Source organism: Brassica napus, chromosome C4 (genome assembly GCF_020379485.1).
Source record: "Brassica napus cultivar Da-Ae chromosome C4, Da-Ae, whole genome shotgun sequence".
Classification (NCBI taxonomy): domain Eukaryota; kingdom Viridiplantae; phylum Streptophyta; class Magnoliopsida; order Brassicales; family Brassicaceae; genus Brassica; species Brassica napus.
The window spans coordinates 37,425,208-37,443,204 of record NC_063447.1 but is presented as its reverse complement, the minus strand read 5'-3'; the positions used below and the strand labels follow the sequence as shown (position 1 = coordinate 37,443,204).

Here is a 17,997-nt window from a genome sequence, read left to right as displayed (position 1 = left end):
GTTTGAACTGCACGTGACGGTCAAAAGAAAAAATTAGATGATTTGCAACGTAGAATGAACAACTGATTTTGATTTATTTATTTTATCTAAGAAGAGAAAGAGGAGAAATAGAAAGTAATATTTGTGAAGGAGATAAGGATTAGTGTTAATGTTGAAAATAGCTATGCCAATACCGAAATAATGTTTGTGTTTTTCCATAGTATTCACGTTTTTAATTAAATTAGAAATTGCATATTATAACAAACTAACATCAATTAACAGTTCAATAAGAAAATAATGCAAATTAAATACTTTTGTTTATCTCAAAAAGAGAATATTGTGACGTTACATTATTTTTAAAAACCAGGGAAATATACAAAGATATAAAAAATTTAACAAAATAAATATTTGTTACAGTAATATATTAAAGCAATTCAAATTTTAAATTGAATTGAAAAGTAATTTAAATTGTTAAATTGTAGACAAAACGTTCACACTAAAGAGAGCATAAACACAAATATTTTTAGTTGTTTTTTATGAGCAACACATATATTCCATATCAAAAGTTTAACATTCGTACCAAAAAACATGTCATCATTAAATTATTACACAAATGTTTGATTTTTTCCTGAATAATTTCCTAAGCAAGGGAATTAAAACTTCTTTGTCAACATTAACAAAAGTGGGAACATAAAGTATATATACACGGATGCAAAATAACATTACCATTAGACTGTTTTGCTGAGGTATTAGGAGAGTAGGAGTCCAGTGGCTCATACATATCTAGCACCTACATATACATACACTTTTCCAAAAAATAATAATAATAACATCTACATATACATATTATGTTATTTAATGTTTTGTACATATTTAAATAAAAAGTTTTACTAACTAATTATCAGAGTCTTATAAGTATTTTAAGATATGTGAAAATTAATGTATAATAATTTAAACCAGTTATCCAATACTTTAGACATTATCCATGATTTTCATTCGAAAAGCATATGTCTGTTTTGTTTATATAGATGAGTGTGATGTATTTTAGGGGTAGTGGATTTTGGTTTGGGGTGTTGGTCTTAATCTCTGCTTTAAATTATTTAGCCAAAATATTCTTATAGCTTTTTTTTTGTTTAGCAATGAACAGAAAATATAAACAGTTCTAAAAGGTACATATGCTTGATTAATCAAAAACAACATAATTCCAATATGATATCAAATGTTAAAGTATTTGAATAACCAATAAATACTAAGTTGTAATATCAATTTATAAATCCATCTCGGTACAATAATTTACAATTTTATCATAATAACATAAATAAAATGCATTAAGAAGATTGTCACTTTAAAAAACTCAATTTATGCGGGAGAAAGATTGGTAGAAATGGTAAACTATTATTAAAGGAAAAACGTCGAAAATACTTTTTTAAAAATATGCCAAAAATCTCAAATTACAAACACACCATTTTAATCATTAAATATTTAGTCAAACATGATTTTTTTTTTGTTTCGGTTTAAAAAGTGAACATTAAAATGTCATACCTAAATTGAAAATTGTATATGTTTTCACAAAATAATTTATCAAATATAAATTACATATGATTTTGGCAATATGTAATATTGTATATCAATGATTTGAAGGCTATAACCGAAAAATCCAAAAATCAATTTAAAATCCTATATTTGCGTTTAGCCTTTTTTTTTTATTACATATCTTATATTGGGTAGTGTTTTAAACAGAAAAATTCAAAGTAAATTCATATATAACTTTAAATATGTAAGTATGTAATTTAAAACTATTTTGTAAATGATTTTATTTATAAAGAATTGTGTTCTCTGTAAATGTTTTGTGACAATTGTTAGTTTTATGTTTATGTCTGAATTTTTATACTTTCTTATATTAAGTTATACATAAACTTACTTCCAATTATTTTGAATTTTGGACAGCATTATGTGTTGTAAATATAATTGATTACTTTTTGAGAAATTCCTTGAAATAACTAAGTTGAATACTATTTTTTTAAAAATACACTTAATCAAAATATTATAACATTTGGGTTTAGGGTGTAGTGGTTTTTGTGTAAGGTTTAGTATTTCGGAGGTAGGTTCAGTTTATAAACTTCTATAAACACTTTTTTTTAAAATTATAAATGCTTTAGGAGTGTTAATTTTATCTTTTTCAAAAAAATTTAAACTATTAATGAAAATGATTATCATTTAAAATTATATTCTACAAATGATATCAAATTTGAGATAAAGTTAGAATTCTCATTTATTTTCTAGATTGATCAGTTACAACCATTTATTTCATTTATTTATTTTTAAAACATTAGCAACTGAGATGATACTACAATACAAGATCGAAACCTAATTTTCTTAGAATCATTAAATTTCACACATATAGAAACTAAAAATTTATGTAATATATTTTAATGTTTTAATTTAAAATCAAAACCAATACACTACAAGAAAACATATTTTTTACGAGGGCAGTATTTGAGGTTAATTCGTCGTAAACGGGGTGTTACGACGAATTAACCTCGAAAGACGTTTCGTTGTTAAACGTACGTCGTAACGGAAGTTTCGTCGTAAAGGAATCGTTACGTTTACGACGAAATAAATTCCTTATAAAGCGAAAGGAAAGGTTTCGTCATAAAAGACACGTAACGCTTCGTGGTAAAGCCCACGTAATGCATTCGATGTAAAGAACATGTAAACAAATTCGTTGTAAAGCCCACGTAAACATTTCGATGTAAAACCCTCGTAAAAGTTTCGATGTTAATCACTCGTAAACTTTCGATGTAAACTCCATGTAATGCTTACGAGGAGTTTACATCGATTCTTATTATATTATATATAATAAATTTATATTTATATTTAATATTCGAAATTTAGAATATTTTAAATTTTAAAACGAATATGAAAATGAAAAACATATTTTTAAAAAGTATTTAAAAGTCATACAATAATATTTAAATTGATAATACAAACCAAAATATAAAAAATTACATATTCTCGAAGTAGTCGGTGGGGTTGCTCGGCTGTTAACGGTTTGGATCGAACTCTTCGGGATCCCGTACTGGCAACCCAAGAGCGGCTCGTCTCTCACTCAACATTCTCTGCAAAGTCGGGTTTCCCACCGCCATCACGTCTAGCAGATCCTCAAGAGAGTCTAAACGAACCTGCTGGCTATATATTCGAGCTTTAATCTGAGAATTCTCTTCATCCCGTCTTGAAGTGTATGACGAAGTTGCAAGGGAAACTTCGTTAACAGAGCCAATGCCGACTGTCCGTCCCTTCTTTTTAGGAGCCACCTATAAAATTAAAACATATATTAATATAGTTAATTATGTTAAAATATTAAAATTAATGTAAACAAAAATTTTAAGTTGTACCTCTTCGAAGATTCTGTCGGCCTCTTTGGTGGTCAATGTGACGGGTAATCAATCGGGAGACTGCTGGGTTAGTTGTGTCTCCCGTTCTTCAATCCGAGCAGCCACTGCATGGAAGAGTTTCTCAAGTGCAGGATCCACAAAAACCCCGTCGGATGTGGAGTGAGTTATCTTGAATAGCTCAGACAGAGATGGTAAGGCTCCCGTCTTCTCTAACTACACAAAAAAAATTAAATATTAAAATTTAAATTAATTGAAAATTTTAAAATAAATATTAAAAACAAAACTTACAGCTTTTAGACGGATTCATGGATGAGGTTTTTTTCCAGTTCTGTGAACCATGGGCAAATGACCATCTTTATCCTTCGTTTTTCGAGAAGCAGAGCACGAATTGGCTTTTTTGATCGAAGAGGGTATGAGATTTGAGAGCTCTGGCTGTGTATGTGTAAGAAAAGCCATTAAAGGCAAAGATAAGGTCTTGAACTAGTTGAATAAGAGGTCTGATGAAACTAGTATGAACTTGAATCAGAAACAAAGAGACTTTGAGAGATTAAGAGATTAGAGACTAAGAAAGGGGTAGATTAAGGGAATCTGATCAAGAACACACTTTTATAATTATGAAGGAGATGGGGAAAACCCCCATACTCTCTTGAGAGCTTACAAAACGTCCATACATCAGTTTATATATGTTTTCACACTCTGAAACTCATAAACCTAAATCTGATGTCTCTAAAGGACTTTGGGAAATGGATGGCTTGGATGTAGCTTTGGATCTGGTCAAGGCAGACTGAATGGTGATTGGTTCTCCCTTGCTGGCGCCTGATTGCTTTACTTAAAGCTCCATGTATCTTCCCTCTCCTTTGGCCAGATACATGATCTCTTCCTTGCCTTTACTTTACAGCTCACGCCAGCTTGCACATTTGAATTTGAATAAGCTGTATGGATAAGAAACCTTATCCATAAACGGTCAAGAGAGCACAACACCTTCCTGGTTACTTCCTAAAGCATCTCGGACAGTATATGCCTTTAGGATCTTTGCTCTCTTGCCCATTTGTTCCCTAAGCCTTCTTCATGCCTTGCATCACAAGTCTTCATCAGCTGAGTGTACGGATTAGGGTTGCTTCTCTCACATTGCGCCCTATCTTTGCACAACTCCAAAACATCCCAAGACTTGATAGAAACTCTTTTGGATCGACCATGTCCTTACCGGGCCGTACCATCCGTACAGCCGGCCGTACATGGCCGTCCCTATCTTTGCACCATCAACCTTTCTCTCCTAAACACATCCAAAGGCTACTCCACTTCTATATGAACTCTTCTTAGCCATTGTCCCAACCTTGTATCAGCTTCTCATCACTTCTGAAGCTTCATAGAACTCTTCTTAAGATCTTCAAGAGCTTGCCCTATTTATGCACAAGCTCCATTCTTCTCTTCAGTTCAACAGAGGGAAGCTTCCAATAGGCGATGAGGCCATCCCACACATCTGTCGTGAGCTCAGTGGGCTTTCCCTCATACCCGTAGATCTCCCACTTGTCCTTCCAATCGGAGACAGTGTTGCAAAGGCGGGTCTTTGCCTTTGCAACGAATTCTCTCTTTACCCTTTCGGTGATTCCCAAAGACCAATGCCACTTTTGCTGAAACACAAATTTTTTGAAGAAATTACAATTAATAATAAATATTTAAAAATAAAAAGTAATATTTAAAAGTGAAAATTTAATTAAATTTATAAATCTTACCGCAAAACATTTAAACCAAATGGTCTTAACGTGATATGGTGTCCTGCTCCAGTTCGGATATGCCCCGTCGTAGTAACCCTTCATCGTCTCCGAAACGCTCCGGCTAACACGGTTGTTAGCACCAAACCTAAAACAAAAAACAATTTAATTGTTAGAAAATAAAAATAATTTAAATTTTAATGTAATAAAAATTAATAACTTACCAAAATGTTTCTGGCGGTCTATCGGGGTCCAGAACTTCCAAACCCTCCCGTCCAGGCTGGACAAGCAAATCCTCCACCGTATATCTCGCGTATGGTGCATATGAAGTCACACACAAATCTGGATGAACTGCACCTGCTGGGGAAGGCTGAGGTGCAGCCGCTGGAGGAGGAGGTGGAGGCATCTGCGGTGGAGGAGGAGGACTCCAAGAAACTCTCTGAGAAGTCTGAGAGTCTGGAACTGCATCGGAAGATGATGGACCGGAAGAAGATGCTTCGGAAGCATCGCCAAACAACTGAGAACAAGTAGGTGCTGCTGGTTTTCTCCTAGGAGCCAACTAAAAAAATTAAAATAAATTTAATCAATTAGGACATAATTAAAATATTATTCTGTCACCTAACTAATCACCTAAACTATTATTCCGTCACCTAACTAACCACCTAAACTAATTACCTAACTAACCACCTAAACTAACTAACTAAACAAATAAATAAATAAGAGAGAGAGAGAGGGGTACCTTAGAGGGAGAGAGCAAAGGAGTTTGGGAAGAATGAACGAGGCAAGCCTCGTTCTGCGGCGTCTCAATATATAGAGAAAGGCATTCGTCGTAAACTCCACGTAATGTTACGACGAAGTTACCAGGCCCGTCTTTTTTCATTTACGACGAAATTACGAGGAATCGATTTAACCATTTACGACGAAGTTAACAGGCCCATCTCTTTTCATTTACGACGAAGTTACCAGTCCTGTGTTATTTTTACAAGGACTTTACTATGCTTAACCCTAAACCCCGAAAATGAAATCCCTAAACCCCAAAGTCACATATCATCTAGCATCATCATCTTCTTCTTTACTTCTTCTTACTCTTTCTCCAACTTACACCCTAAAACTCCAAATAATTTTTTAAAATCTAAAGAAATACATATTATATAAAACAACATTTGTTACACATACCAACAACTCTTCCTACCATTCTTTAGTTGAAAAGCATCCGTCGATCCAAGACAATATGGACAAGATAATCTTCTATGTGTTGTCCAGCCAGACAACATCCCATAAGCAGGGAAATCACTTATCGTCCACAGCAGAACTGTTTGCATCGTAAAATTGTTTTTCAAGGAACAATCATACGTCCTCACCCCTTCCAACCACAATTGCTTTAGCTCTTCTATCAACGGTTGAAGAAAAACATCAAGAGACCATTTTGGATGCTTCGGCCCAGGGATTAATATGGTCAAAAATAGAAATTCTTGTTCCATGCACATATCCGGCGGTAAATTGTACGGCGTAAGAATGACTGGCCACGAAGAATATTGTCTCCCAGACATTCCAAATGGACTAAATCCATCGGTGCATAACCCAAGATAGACATATCGAATATTTGTAGTAAAATCTGGGTGTACCTTGTTGAAATGTTTCCACGCTCTTGCGTCTGAAGGATGTGCAACCTCGCCATCTCTCTGGACATGTTCAGCATGCCACCTCATCGATGCAGCAGTCCTTTCAGATTGATATAATCTTTTCAATCTATCTGTAATTGGTAGGTACCACATCCTTTGGTACGGTACCCTATTCCTCCCACGGCCTTGCGGTTTGAATCGTGGTTTTTTTGCAGAATCGACATTCTTCTAACTTGTCATCTTCCTTCCAGTAGATCATGCAGTTGTCGATGCAAACATTAATCATCTCCGAAGGCAACCCAAGACTATAAACCAATTTCTGAATCTCATGATAAGATTCAGCAGACACGTTGTCTTCTGGCAAATACTCTTTAAACAACTCCGTCCATGCATCCATGCAATTCTCAGGTAAATTATAATCCGTTTTAATATTCATCATCCTAGCTGCTAGAGACAATTTAGAGAGACCTTCTCTACAACCAGTGTAGATTGGTTGATTTGCAGCATCTAGCATTTCATAAAACCTTTTTGCATCCAAATTAGGTTCTTCTACATTTCCAGTTTCATCAGCTATTGTTGTAGTTATTTCTAAAAATGCATCACTAATCATATGTTGAACCCTATCATGATCTACCATCTGCTCCTCCTGATAATAATTATATTCATTATGCAAATGATTTGGTTTTTCATTATGATGAGCATCCTCAAAATTATTATTACTACTACTAGCTTCATTTCCCCCATAACCCTCTCCGTGTTGATACCAAATGTAGTATTGTGGTGTAAATCCTCTGTTTACTAAATGCTTCCATACAGTTTCACTACGTGCAAATTTTGAATTCTTGCATTTCCGACAGGGGCAAAACATCTTACTGCTTTCCTGCGTGATCGGTGTACAGCCCGCCTGGTGCATGAATGTCTCTAGCCCGCTCAGAAATGCGTTTGTCACCCTCCCGTCGGAATCTTTGTGCAAATACATCCAACTCCGTAACTCGTAAATACTACCGCCACCGGCTATTTTTTTCTTAGATTTTGTTTTGAAAATTTTTTTTCTGATTTTTTTTTTGTTTTCGTTTGTGTGTTGTGAGAAAGAGAGTTGTGGGAAATGACATATATATATAGAAATTTTCGAGTTTGGTAAGTGAAATATAACAACGAATTTACAACGAATTTAGGTAAGTTAAAGCACATTGAATACACGTTTTCACCTAAATATAACGGTAACATGCTTCGTTGTAATGTCGATGTAACGGTTACAATGAATTTTTCTTTCCAAGTACTTTCGTTGAAAACTTACATTGACTTTACGACGAAACTGTTTCCTCGTAAAGTTACATGGAGTTTACGACGAATTTTGGACTCGTCGTAATTTCGTTATAAACGCCATGTAAATTTACGAGAAAATATTTTCCTCGTAAATCTTCATTGTTAAAGAAACGTTTTCTTGTAGTGATAAAATCTTATATTTTTGTTGACCAACCCATATTCTATATATTGAAATTTAACCGTTTAATCCGTTAGTGAGTTATGAGTTAAAAGCCATTTAACCTTTTTTTTTAAGTTAAAATTGTTTTGGTGCTTTTTCCTTATTTTAATTACTAAGTGTGATATAAAACATAAAAATGAAAAGACATTACAAATGAGAATATTTTAAAAGCAGTTTTTAAATCTTTGTAGTACGTTAAAAAAAACCTTTAAAATCACCATATTCAAATTGAAAATACATAGTTTCCTTTCATTGAAGAAATATAAACTATTATCTGTAGTAAGAACCCATAAGAATTAAAAAAATATACTAATTAGAAATTTATTCTTACAATATTTTTTGTGGGAAAAATTTATACAGTTAAAAATTATACTGAAATTATGTTTAAAAATATATATTTGAGCGAATCTTTAAAGAAAAAAATTATAAATTAATAAAACCCAAGCTTAAATAAACTTTTATCATTTATTAGTCTCTATATTAAATAAATAAATATTTTGAGTCATAAAATTACATACATAATTATGATAGATATTTGATGGCCAATTATGATCTCTTTTTTTATAAAAGATAAATATTCTTCTATGTTACAATGTGGTTTTCGATATAATAATAATTTCACATTTACATACAAAAGGGGTAATGATTATTTATTAAATAAATATGTTGGATAAATTATCGAGATATAAATAAATACAATATATTAATATATATGATTAATAGACAATCAAATTATAATTATATAATCAAATCAAATTAAATATAATTATAGTATTTTAAAATATATACTCCATGCGTAGCGCGGAAAAAGGATTTGGTCCTACCAAAAGGGAAATATGGTGATTGTCTAGCTATGCATGTGTTTAAAAATATCAACCTCTCAGAAATCATTTTCTCTCCACGTCAGCATATTACTAATTAAGGCCAACTAAATTAAACGGAACAAAAACATTTGGGTTTAAATATAGCCCATAACTTTCTAGACCCATATCCTCCTAAACTGGTCGCAGTTTTGGCCAACATCGTTTCATTCCCATCTCTTCTCATACTCCCTCTGTCCTTTCGACTTCGCCGTCATCACGTGGATTCCTCTGAGAGCTAGATTAACTCATATACTCATATGGGTCTCTTAATCATTATTTAACTAATTAAAAGCAATTAAAAAACACACTTAAGAAACACTATGATTTTGGACTTCCAATGGTAGTATCTTATTTAGGGATTTTTAATTTATAAAATATTAATAAATTTTTAATAAAATAATTTTTTTTTATTAATTAAAACATTATAAAAGATAACATTTTAAACATAGAACTTTAAAAAAAAACATAAAAACAAAGATTACTAAATTAAACGAGAATAAAAAATAAATAAAATTCAAGCTCAGTTGTTGTCTTCATCACGTCCAAATTTACGCCATATATGTTTAACCAAATCAGCTTTCAATTGTTGATGCATTTTTCTATCACGAATTCTAGTTCGAGAACTCATCATATTGGCGATATTTGAAGGCATATTTGTAGAATACGTGAGATCGACATGTGAACTTTCGTTGTCTTCAGCTTCTTGGAACTCTGAAACGTCAAACTGAGTGTATCCATCTCGTTCATCTTCTACTATCATATTATGGAGTATGATATAAGCTCTCATAATCTTCCCAATTTTGACTTTATCCTAAAAAAGTGCTGGATTTTTAACAATAGCAAAGCGGACTTGCAGGACTCCAAAAGCACGCACGACATCTTTTCGGATAGCTTCTTGACGTTGAGCAAATAAAACTGCTTGCGGGCCTTGTGGTAATGGAATTGATTGGATAAAAGTTGCCCATTTCGGATAAATACCATCAGTGAGATAGTAAGTCAAATGATACTCTCTTCCATTGACAGAGTATGTGACTTGCAGAGCTTGACCATTTATTATGTCATCAAAATCATGTGAGCGATCAAGAACATTGATATCATTTAAGGTACCTAAAGGTCCAAAAAACGCATGCCATATCCAGAGATCATATGAAGCAACAGCCTCTAAAACAATTGTTCGTTTACCCGAACCCCGAGTGTATTGCCCTTTCCAAGCGGTGGGACAATTCTTTCATTTCCAATGCATACAATCGATGCTTCCTATCATCCCGGAAAATCCACGATATTCACCAATATCAAGTAAACGTTGAAGATCAGCAAGTGTTGGTCTTCTCAGGTACTCTTCGCCGAATAAAGAAATTATTCCGTCCACAAAATGTTCCAAACATGACCGAGTTGTAGTTGCACCGAGGCGGAGGTATTCGTCGACCGCATCAGCCGCATTGTCATATGCCAAGATACGAATGGCTGCTGTACACTTTTGAAGTGGAGAAAGACTAACCCTTCCGAGAGCATCGTTTTTTGGTTGAAAAAATTGAACTTCATTGGAGAGTCGATGAACAATATGCATGAACAAATGTTTGTTCATTCGAAATCGTCGTCGGAATAGATTTGGAGGATATGTTGGAGTGTCGCTGAAATAATCATTTCATAAACGTAAATCGCCTTCTTCACGATTTCTTTCGATGTAAGTTCGTTGTTTCCTTTTTTCTCTCTTTTTCTTGATCACCATAGTCTTTGGAGAAATTCTCGAACGATTGATCAAAATATTGATCAAAATGTTGATCAAAATATTGATCAAAAGCATCATCCATTGATCCATCAAATGTGTTATGAGAAGACGATGCCAATTTTTTTTTTGGCTTGATCTTCTTTGAATGGTGAGGTGAGAAGGAGAGAATTCGTTTGGCTTGAGTTTGAATCGTGAGAAGGAGAGAATGAGATTGGCTTGAGTTTGAATGGTGAGAAGGAGAGAATGAGATTGGCTTGAGTTGAATGGTGAGAAGGAGAGAATAAGATTGGCTTGATCTTTGAATGGTGAGAACGATAGAAGAGTTTCTGTGATATTTCAATGGTGAGAAAGAGAGAATTAGATTGTGTGATATTTCAGTGGTGAACAACAAGACTTTATATAGAGAACATGATAATCCGTGAACCAAATATTACAAACTCAAGAACAATCCGTGAACCAAGTACAACAAAACATGACTGATACAAGATTTCAAGTACTACGTGACACAAGACTCCAAACAGATAACTCCAAGACTCCAAGTAAAACGTGACAGAAGACTCCAAATACTACAAACACGCGTGACATAACTCCTTCACTCTGATTGCTCCACTCCACGAGAAGACCACAAGAAATAGAGACTCCGTGATACTGTCTTCAAATAGAGACAACGTGACATAAGACTCCCATTTTCAATGCTTCACTCCGTGACACTTTCTTGACCTGAAAGCAAGTACATGCAACAAGTCATGAGAAAAACATAGTTAATCATCATCACACAAAGACAAGAAAGCCAGAGTTAACAAGACCATAACAAGAACAAGAAAGACAGACAGTGATAACCCGCCCTTCGGGATAAAATGGTCGAGATCAATTGGTCGAGAAGATTGGTCGAGGATCAACTTGGTGGTCGAACCGCAGGCGAAAAAGATCGATCGGGAAATTTCAAAGAACGAGGTGGTCGAAGAATTGTACCTGAGTGAACTATGAGTCGAATAAGCTGCTCGACCATAGTTAGAAGATGTGTTAGATTGATCAGACGGACGTTTTGGAAGCATAACATTTTTGGAAGCACAACGTATAGAAGCTCGACGTTTTAGAAGCATGACATTTCTTCACCGCGAAGTTTTCTCCAAAACTTCGTATCAGCGGAATATTAGATCAGAGACATCGTAAGTTGGAAGCAGGACGGGAATTAAGCAGGACGGGCAGTAAGCACGACGGATCGAAGCACGACGGGAAAACCCGGAATAGGGTAAAAACCCTAATTTTAGTGCTATGAAATTTTTCAAGGAAGCCGGAGGCTCGGACAAAATATTCTGTCAAGGTCAGAAATATTTTGGAGTTTATTAAATATATTCAGAGCATCAGAACGGGAGCAGGAAAATATTCGGGATTGATCGCGGGTCAAAAATTCACCGGAAGGATCGAAATCGCGCAAATGAACCGAGAAGCTCGAGGTATCGCAATGCATGAGTCAAGGACGTGGTGTCAAGTGTCTAGAAAGCTGAGTGTCAACCGAAGCACAACATGTCACCGTGCATGAAGATGGAACATGCAGCATGACATGTATAAGCACGAGATGTCGCTGTATCTGCAACCAAAGCATGCTGGTCGACATGTAGCAGGCCGTGTGTCACGTCGCATGGACTCCAGCCATGCAGCAATCCATCTGGACGTCGGTGTGTCACTCATCATGTTACTGAGTCATGCAGCAAGACATGTGTGCGCCCGTGTGTCGCCACGCATGCAACCGGAAGCATGCGGGCTGACACACAGTCGCTTGTGTGGCTCGATATTACTGGTCGATGATTTCTATAAATACCCATGTCTCCCCTCAGTTTCAGACATCCATTCCACACCAAAAGCAAAGTAAAAATGTGGGTAGAGAGAGAGAAAGAAAGAAAGTGGTTGTCTAAGAGTATGGTCGATTCTGAAGGCCGATACTCCACCGAGAAGCAAGATTCTGTCCAATCGGTGATTCTCTACGATTGTGAGGTGGATGCTCTGTCCAAATAAGTCCGTCCAAGCTACTCAGTATCTTATATGGTAAATAGGAGGTTTTGTATAGAGAGAGATCAGTTCCACAGGTTCAGATCAGTCAAAGTTCTGAAGTTCGATACTCCACCGGGAGGTTCGAAGAACTATCCAGAAGCGGAAGGAGGTTCTGTCCGAGTCCAGATCAGTCTGTCGAGGCCTGTCAGTTTCTTCATGATGAAGCTGAGGTTATGTCTAATTCGAGATCAGCTCAGTCCAGTCCAGTCAAGTCGTCTATTGGGTTTTGGCTAAGTCTTCTCCGATCAACCAGCTGCCTATCGCCTAGAACACTGTGAGTTGGTTTGTTTGAATTCCACTTGGACTTTAGGGTAGATTGAGTCTGCATATAAATTAGAATGATCACGTTACTGGGTGATAGAGTCCCTAGGGTTATTTTAATTATGGAATCAGACTCAGTTTAGCGTGGGCTAAGCTGAGATGAAAGGAATTAAGATTGAGTTAATACCCTGACTAGGACTAGGGCTAGGATGCATCATGTTTTCTATTATTGCGTGTTGATATGGTTAAGTGCATGTGCCCGTTATCTTTAAAGATAGTTTCATAGCTGGAGGCTAACTATCTGGGTAACGGTTTGATTAAGTAGATTGCTTGTTAGACTAGTTAAATACTTCCTCGTTTAATTAATCTTGTTGATTGAGGTTAGTCAGCTCTTGGTAAGGGAGTGACTAACTGGTTGAGTTGCTAGAATTAGGTTATTTGGTTATGTGTTTGAATCCTAGTGAGTCAGTCATGAGTACATGTTTGGTCAGAAAATCCTACTTGGATTCTAGAGCCAAGTATTTTCCGTAGGAATTGAGATTAGTAGAGTGTTAGGTAACTCGCAAGTGTGTGAGATAGAGTTGAGAACCTCGTGGTGGTTCTACTCTTGGCAGGTCATTGCTTCCTCAAATTGGTACCACTAAGCCGGTCGTGGTCCGGAAAGTTGTGGGCTCTGTTTAGCTTGGTTGATCACCAAGGCCGAGTGTCACACGTGGATGTGACAGCCCCCGGCGAGTTCGATAGAGGACCGGGGCATGGCGATTCCGATTGAGGACCGTGACCGGGTGATTCCCGAGCGCCTACGCCTGTGTAGTGTAATAGTGAAGGGATTGCCGGTGTCCCTTGTGTGGAGGAAGAATGATTTTGTTGGACCCAATTAGAGTGTCGTGTATAGTAGAGGGTTGAAACCTTAGAGTGAGTGGTAACACCGGAATACGGTGTTAAGAGTTATACTCGAGTCATAGTTAATTAGTGTCTTGTTATTGTGAATGGTGTGATTAAATTAAAGATTGGTTGTTGACTTGTTTTTCATGCATGTTCCCGTTACTTGAAGTTAGATTCATGGCAGGAGGCCTTGTCTATCTTAGTAACGGTCTGATTAGATAATAATTGAGGTTATTGATTTGTGATCGATTGCTTAGCCTTAGCTTTTATTGCATGCTAGGGCTAGATTGATTGTTATTTTGGGTTGTATGGGTTAGAGTCTAGGTTGCGGGTAGATGCCGCCAGCTCACTGAGTAATACTAGATTACTCATCCAACTCCGTTGTCCTTTTTGCAGGTCGCTTTAGGTAAGGATGATCGGATAGCTTGGTTCTGGACATTAGGACCGCCGGAGTAGATTTCATGCCTTTTGTAAACGGTATTTTGTTATGTGTTTGTTGGCTCGATTTGGCATTAGGCCGGGCCTAGTCTCGAATTATTCTATGTATGAATATTTCCTAAATCAATAAAGTATTTGTTTTATATGCGCTTCATGAGTACTCTGATATTTGACTAGTCCAGTCTAACACAACGTTAGGTCATGGTACTGGTTGAAAATCCTTAGGCCTTGATCTAACGGAAAATGCTAACTCTAGGTACGGGTTGCAAAGCCTTATGCCTTGACGCAGCGGGACAAGTTAGTGGATGAACTGGTCTAGGTCGTGGAGTAAAGTTTGTGACTCTGACCGGATCGTCCCTAGCCCATCACGTAGCGCTTCCGGACCATGGTGTTGGGTTGGACGGTCAGTCATGTTCTTTTTTTATTGTTGGCTGGCCGGTTGGACTTTCATCTCCAACCCTTGGTGTTGGCTGTCCGTCGGTCATGTTCTTGTTTGATTGTTGGCCGGTGGGTCGACCTATGCTTAGGACGGTTCAGGGGTGTTACACAAACCATAACAAGACCACAAAGACAAGAAAGACAGAGCTAGAAACAGACCTAACAGGACCAAGAAACAGAGTTAACAATAACAATGTTGCACCGAGTTAACAAAACTACCAAGCAGTTATAAAAAAAACAATTACCACAGTGTTAACAAGACCAAGAAACAGAGAGTTACACTTACACTAATTAAACATTAAGTCACTGATGAGTTTCTTCTTGACGGCTTCTTCATAGTCAGCTATAGAGGTTCTTTCTTTGCAATAAGAGACTCAAGTATACTCATATTCGACAACCTGTCCTTCACTTCCAAATCCTTCTGTTTAATGTCCCACATACTTTGAAACCCATTCACTGAATTCTCCTCACTCATAGTCTTCTTCCCACGGGCCTTTGATGCTTTAACACCCGCGGGATGCTTGGTTTCAGATGGTTGACAGGCCGATGAGTCTGCACCGTCTTCACACTTCCTTTTCTTAGAGCTTCCATCGTTTTTAGCACTTGAAACTTCATACCACTTCTGGTCTTTTCGCAATTCCTTCCAAGCATGCTCCAAAGTGAATTTCTTTTTATGGTTGTTGTGGAAAATCTCATGAGCTCTTCTGAGGACATCATTCTCATTGCAACCACTACTTTTCTTCCTAGTTGCAGCTTCGTACGCGTCACAGAATTTGCAGACCAAGTCGTTGATCTTGTGCCAACGCTGCTTACAGTTATTAGCCGATCTCTCCTCGCAGCCAGCTACCTTCAAACTTGCAGAAAAATAGGCTGCAACTCTCTTCCAGAAGGTGCCTGATTTTTGCTCGTTGGAAACAACTGGATCTTTGCTCGTGTTGAGCCACGAGCTGATCAGCAGAATATCATCAGTAGGAGTCCACGTCCTTCGTTCCCGACGCTCACCAACATCATCCGTGCCAAGAGAAGGAAGTTGAGATGAAGAGAGAGTCGAGATATCTTCATAGTTAGCAAAAGAAATACTTTGTTGACTATGAAGTAGATCAACAAAGTTTCCTGTATGCGTAAATGGATTGGAATCCATCTCCAAAACACGCTCAAGAGAGATAGAGGAGAAGGAAAGAGTGAGGAAGTGAGAGGAGGAAATACGGTTTGAAATGAATTCAAGAAAGAGGATGATGAATATTTTTTATAGATTGAAGAGAACTATCAAAGCATTGAACACAACAACCAAACCGAGTTGACATCTATCTAACACATTCATCACTACACCATTCATTTCTACCTAACCATTAGCTAAAGCTAACCACAACATTAATTACACTCAGTTCTATTCAGACCAGAAGCTAAATCTATTCATTTACACATGATTAAAGAGTTACCATAACACACAACAGAGACAGAACAAATTAAACCTTGTTACACAAGACCAAAGAGTAATTGCTAACCTGTATTGCATTGAACTTTGTTCCAAAAACTTGGTTAATTCCCTTCATCATTCGCATTGCAAACGCAAAGAACAAAAGCAAATTCATCCATCCATCTGACGAAACAAAGACAGAAAGAAAAAATTAATCAAGACACATTTTAAACCAACTTGCAACAAACAATTCGAAATTGATCCATCCATCCTAAGACACAACATATAGAATCTACAGACAGAATCAAACACCACAAACAAATCAAAATCTTCAAAATCGAACAACATGAATCAGAAGCTTTACCTTTCGATTGGAGGAGAGCCACCGAGATAGTTGTCCGTCGCCGTCGTGCTTGAGAGCCACCGAGATACAGAATCGAAAAGACAAAAAAAATCAAAAAACATGCAAAATTGATCAGAACAAAAACATGCATAATCTAAATACATGCATAATTGAAAAACACAACAGTCGCTTTACCTTCGAAGAGAGACACCGAGAGGGAGTTCCGTCGCCGTCGAGAGAAGAGCCACCGAGAGAGAGAGAAACCAGAGAAAGAGTCGAGAGAGACACCGAAAGAGAGGTAGCCGACGAGAGCCATCGAGAGAGAGAGAGAAACCGAGAACCACCGAGAGAGAGAGAAACCAGAGAGCCACCGATGGGAGGAGAAGTCGCCGTCAACAGAGAGATACGAAAATCGCCGTCGGGAGAGACATTCGACAGAAGGAGAGAAGAGAGACAGAGAGAAAGAGGCGAGACCGCTTCAACCTCTCCTCTACCCACTCACGGTTTGACAGGTGTCCCGCGGGATACGTTTCTTCTACCTCCTAATTAGGAGGCGTGTCTTCCTTAAATCTATTTTTCTCATTTATTTTTAATTCCAATTAAGATAAGATACAACAATAAGATACATGGTTAAACTTGCTCTAACTTATACGTTTCCTTTTTTTTTGTCAAGGTTGAATTTATTTCAACGTTCAAGCTTCAAAGCTTGAAACAGAGTTCAAACAGAGTACAAACCAAAGTAGCACCAAAACCAACATCAGTAGATGCTAAATAAAAAGAGAACCTTGAGAAGAAGGATAACAATGAAACTAAAGAAAAGAAACTCCAAAGCCTGATCCTGAGATGGTGGAATTTCATCTTGCAGCGGGTGCACCTTCTGCAGTTTGAGAACGGATGATAGAGTTGAGCCACCGCGGACCACCACTAGCTATATAGGATTGATAACGGCGATCTTTGGTAACACTTATACGTTTCTTTGTAGTTAAATTGGCTTCGTATCACAAAAACTCATTAAAGTCCCTTCTTTACATTTTAATCGCCGTAGATGTAACCTTTACAACTCTCTTTGTTTCTTGGCTTATATAAACACATACTCCAAATCTTTGATCCACACACTATCATGGCTATCAAAATGGCTAAGCGAAGCAGATCTTGAGGCTCAACCATTCTGACGGATTAGATATTATTATATTAATTTCATAAAGAGATTCAATACGAAGAAAAGAAGTAGGTTTAACCACTTATGATTTGATCTTCAATTCTTCAAAATCGTCAATTCATTTTGGTAAATTTCATTGTAGGACTGGTTCCTGATACATTAATACATATGTGTGGATATCTCTCACATCAGTGTATCCTTTTCAATTTGTTTATAAA

At 36.7% G+C, this 17,997-nt stretch overlaps 1 protein-coding gene across 1 annotated transcript; it reads right to left on the bottom strand.

Moving 5' to 3' along the window:
* Nucleotides 1-15,203: 15,203 nt before the first annotated feature.
* LOC106369615 (glutathione S-transferase T3-like) lies at nucleotides 15,204-16,001 on the bottom strand. The gene has a single exon (XM_013809745.1). It carries the CDS (start codon nucleotides 15,999-16,001, stop codon nucleotides 15,204-15,206), a length of 798 nt encoding a protein of 265 aa, XP_013665199.1.
* Between the last annotated feature and the right edge of the window lie 1,996 nt (nucleotides 16,002-17,997).

Excerpts from the sequence above, each read along its gene's own strand:
- LOC106369615 (XM_013809745.1), bottom strand. The coding sequence starts at position 16,001 with ATGGATTCCAATCCATTTACGCATACAGGAAACTTTGTTGATCTACTT.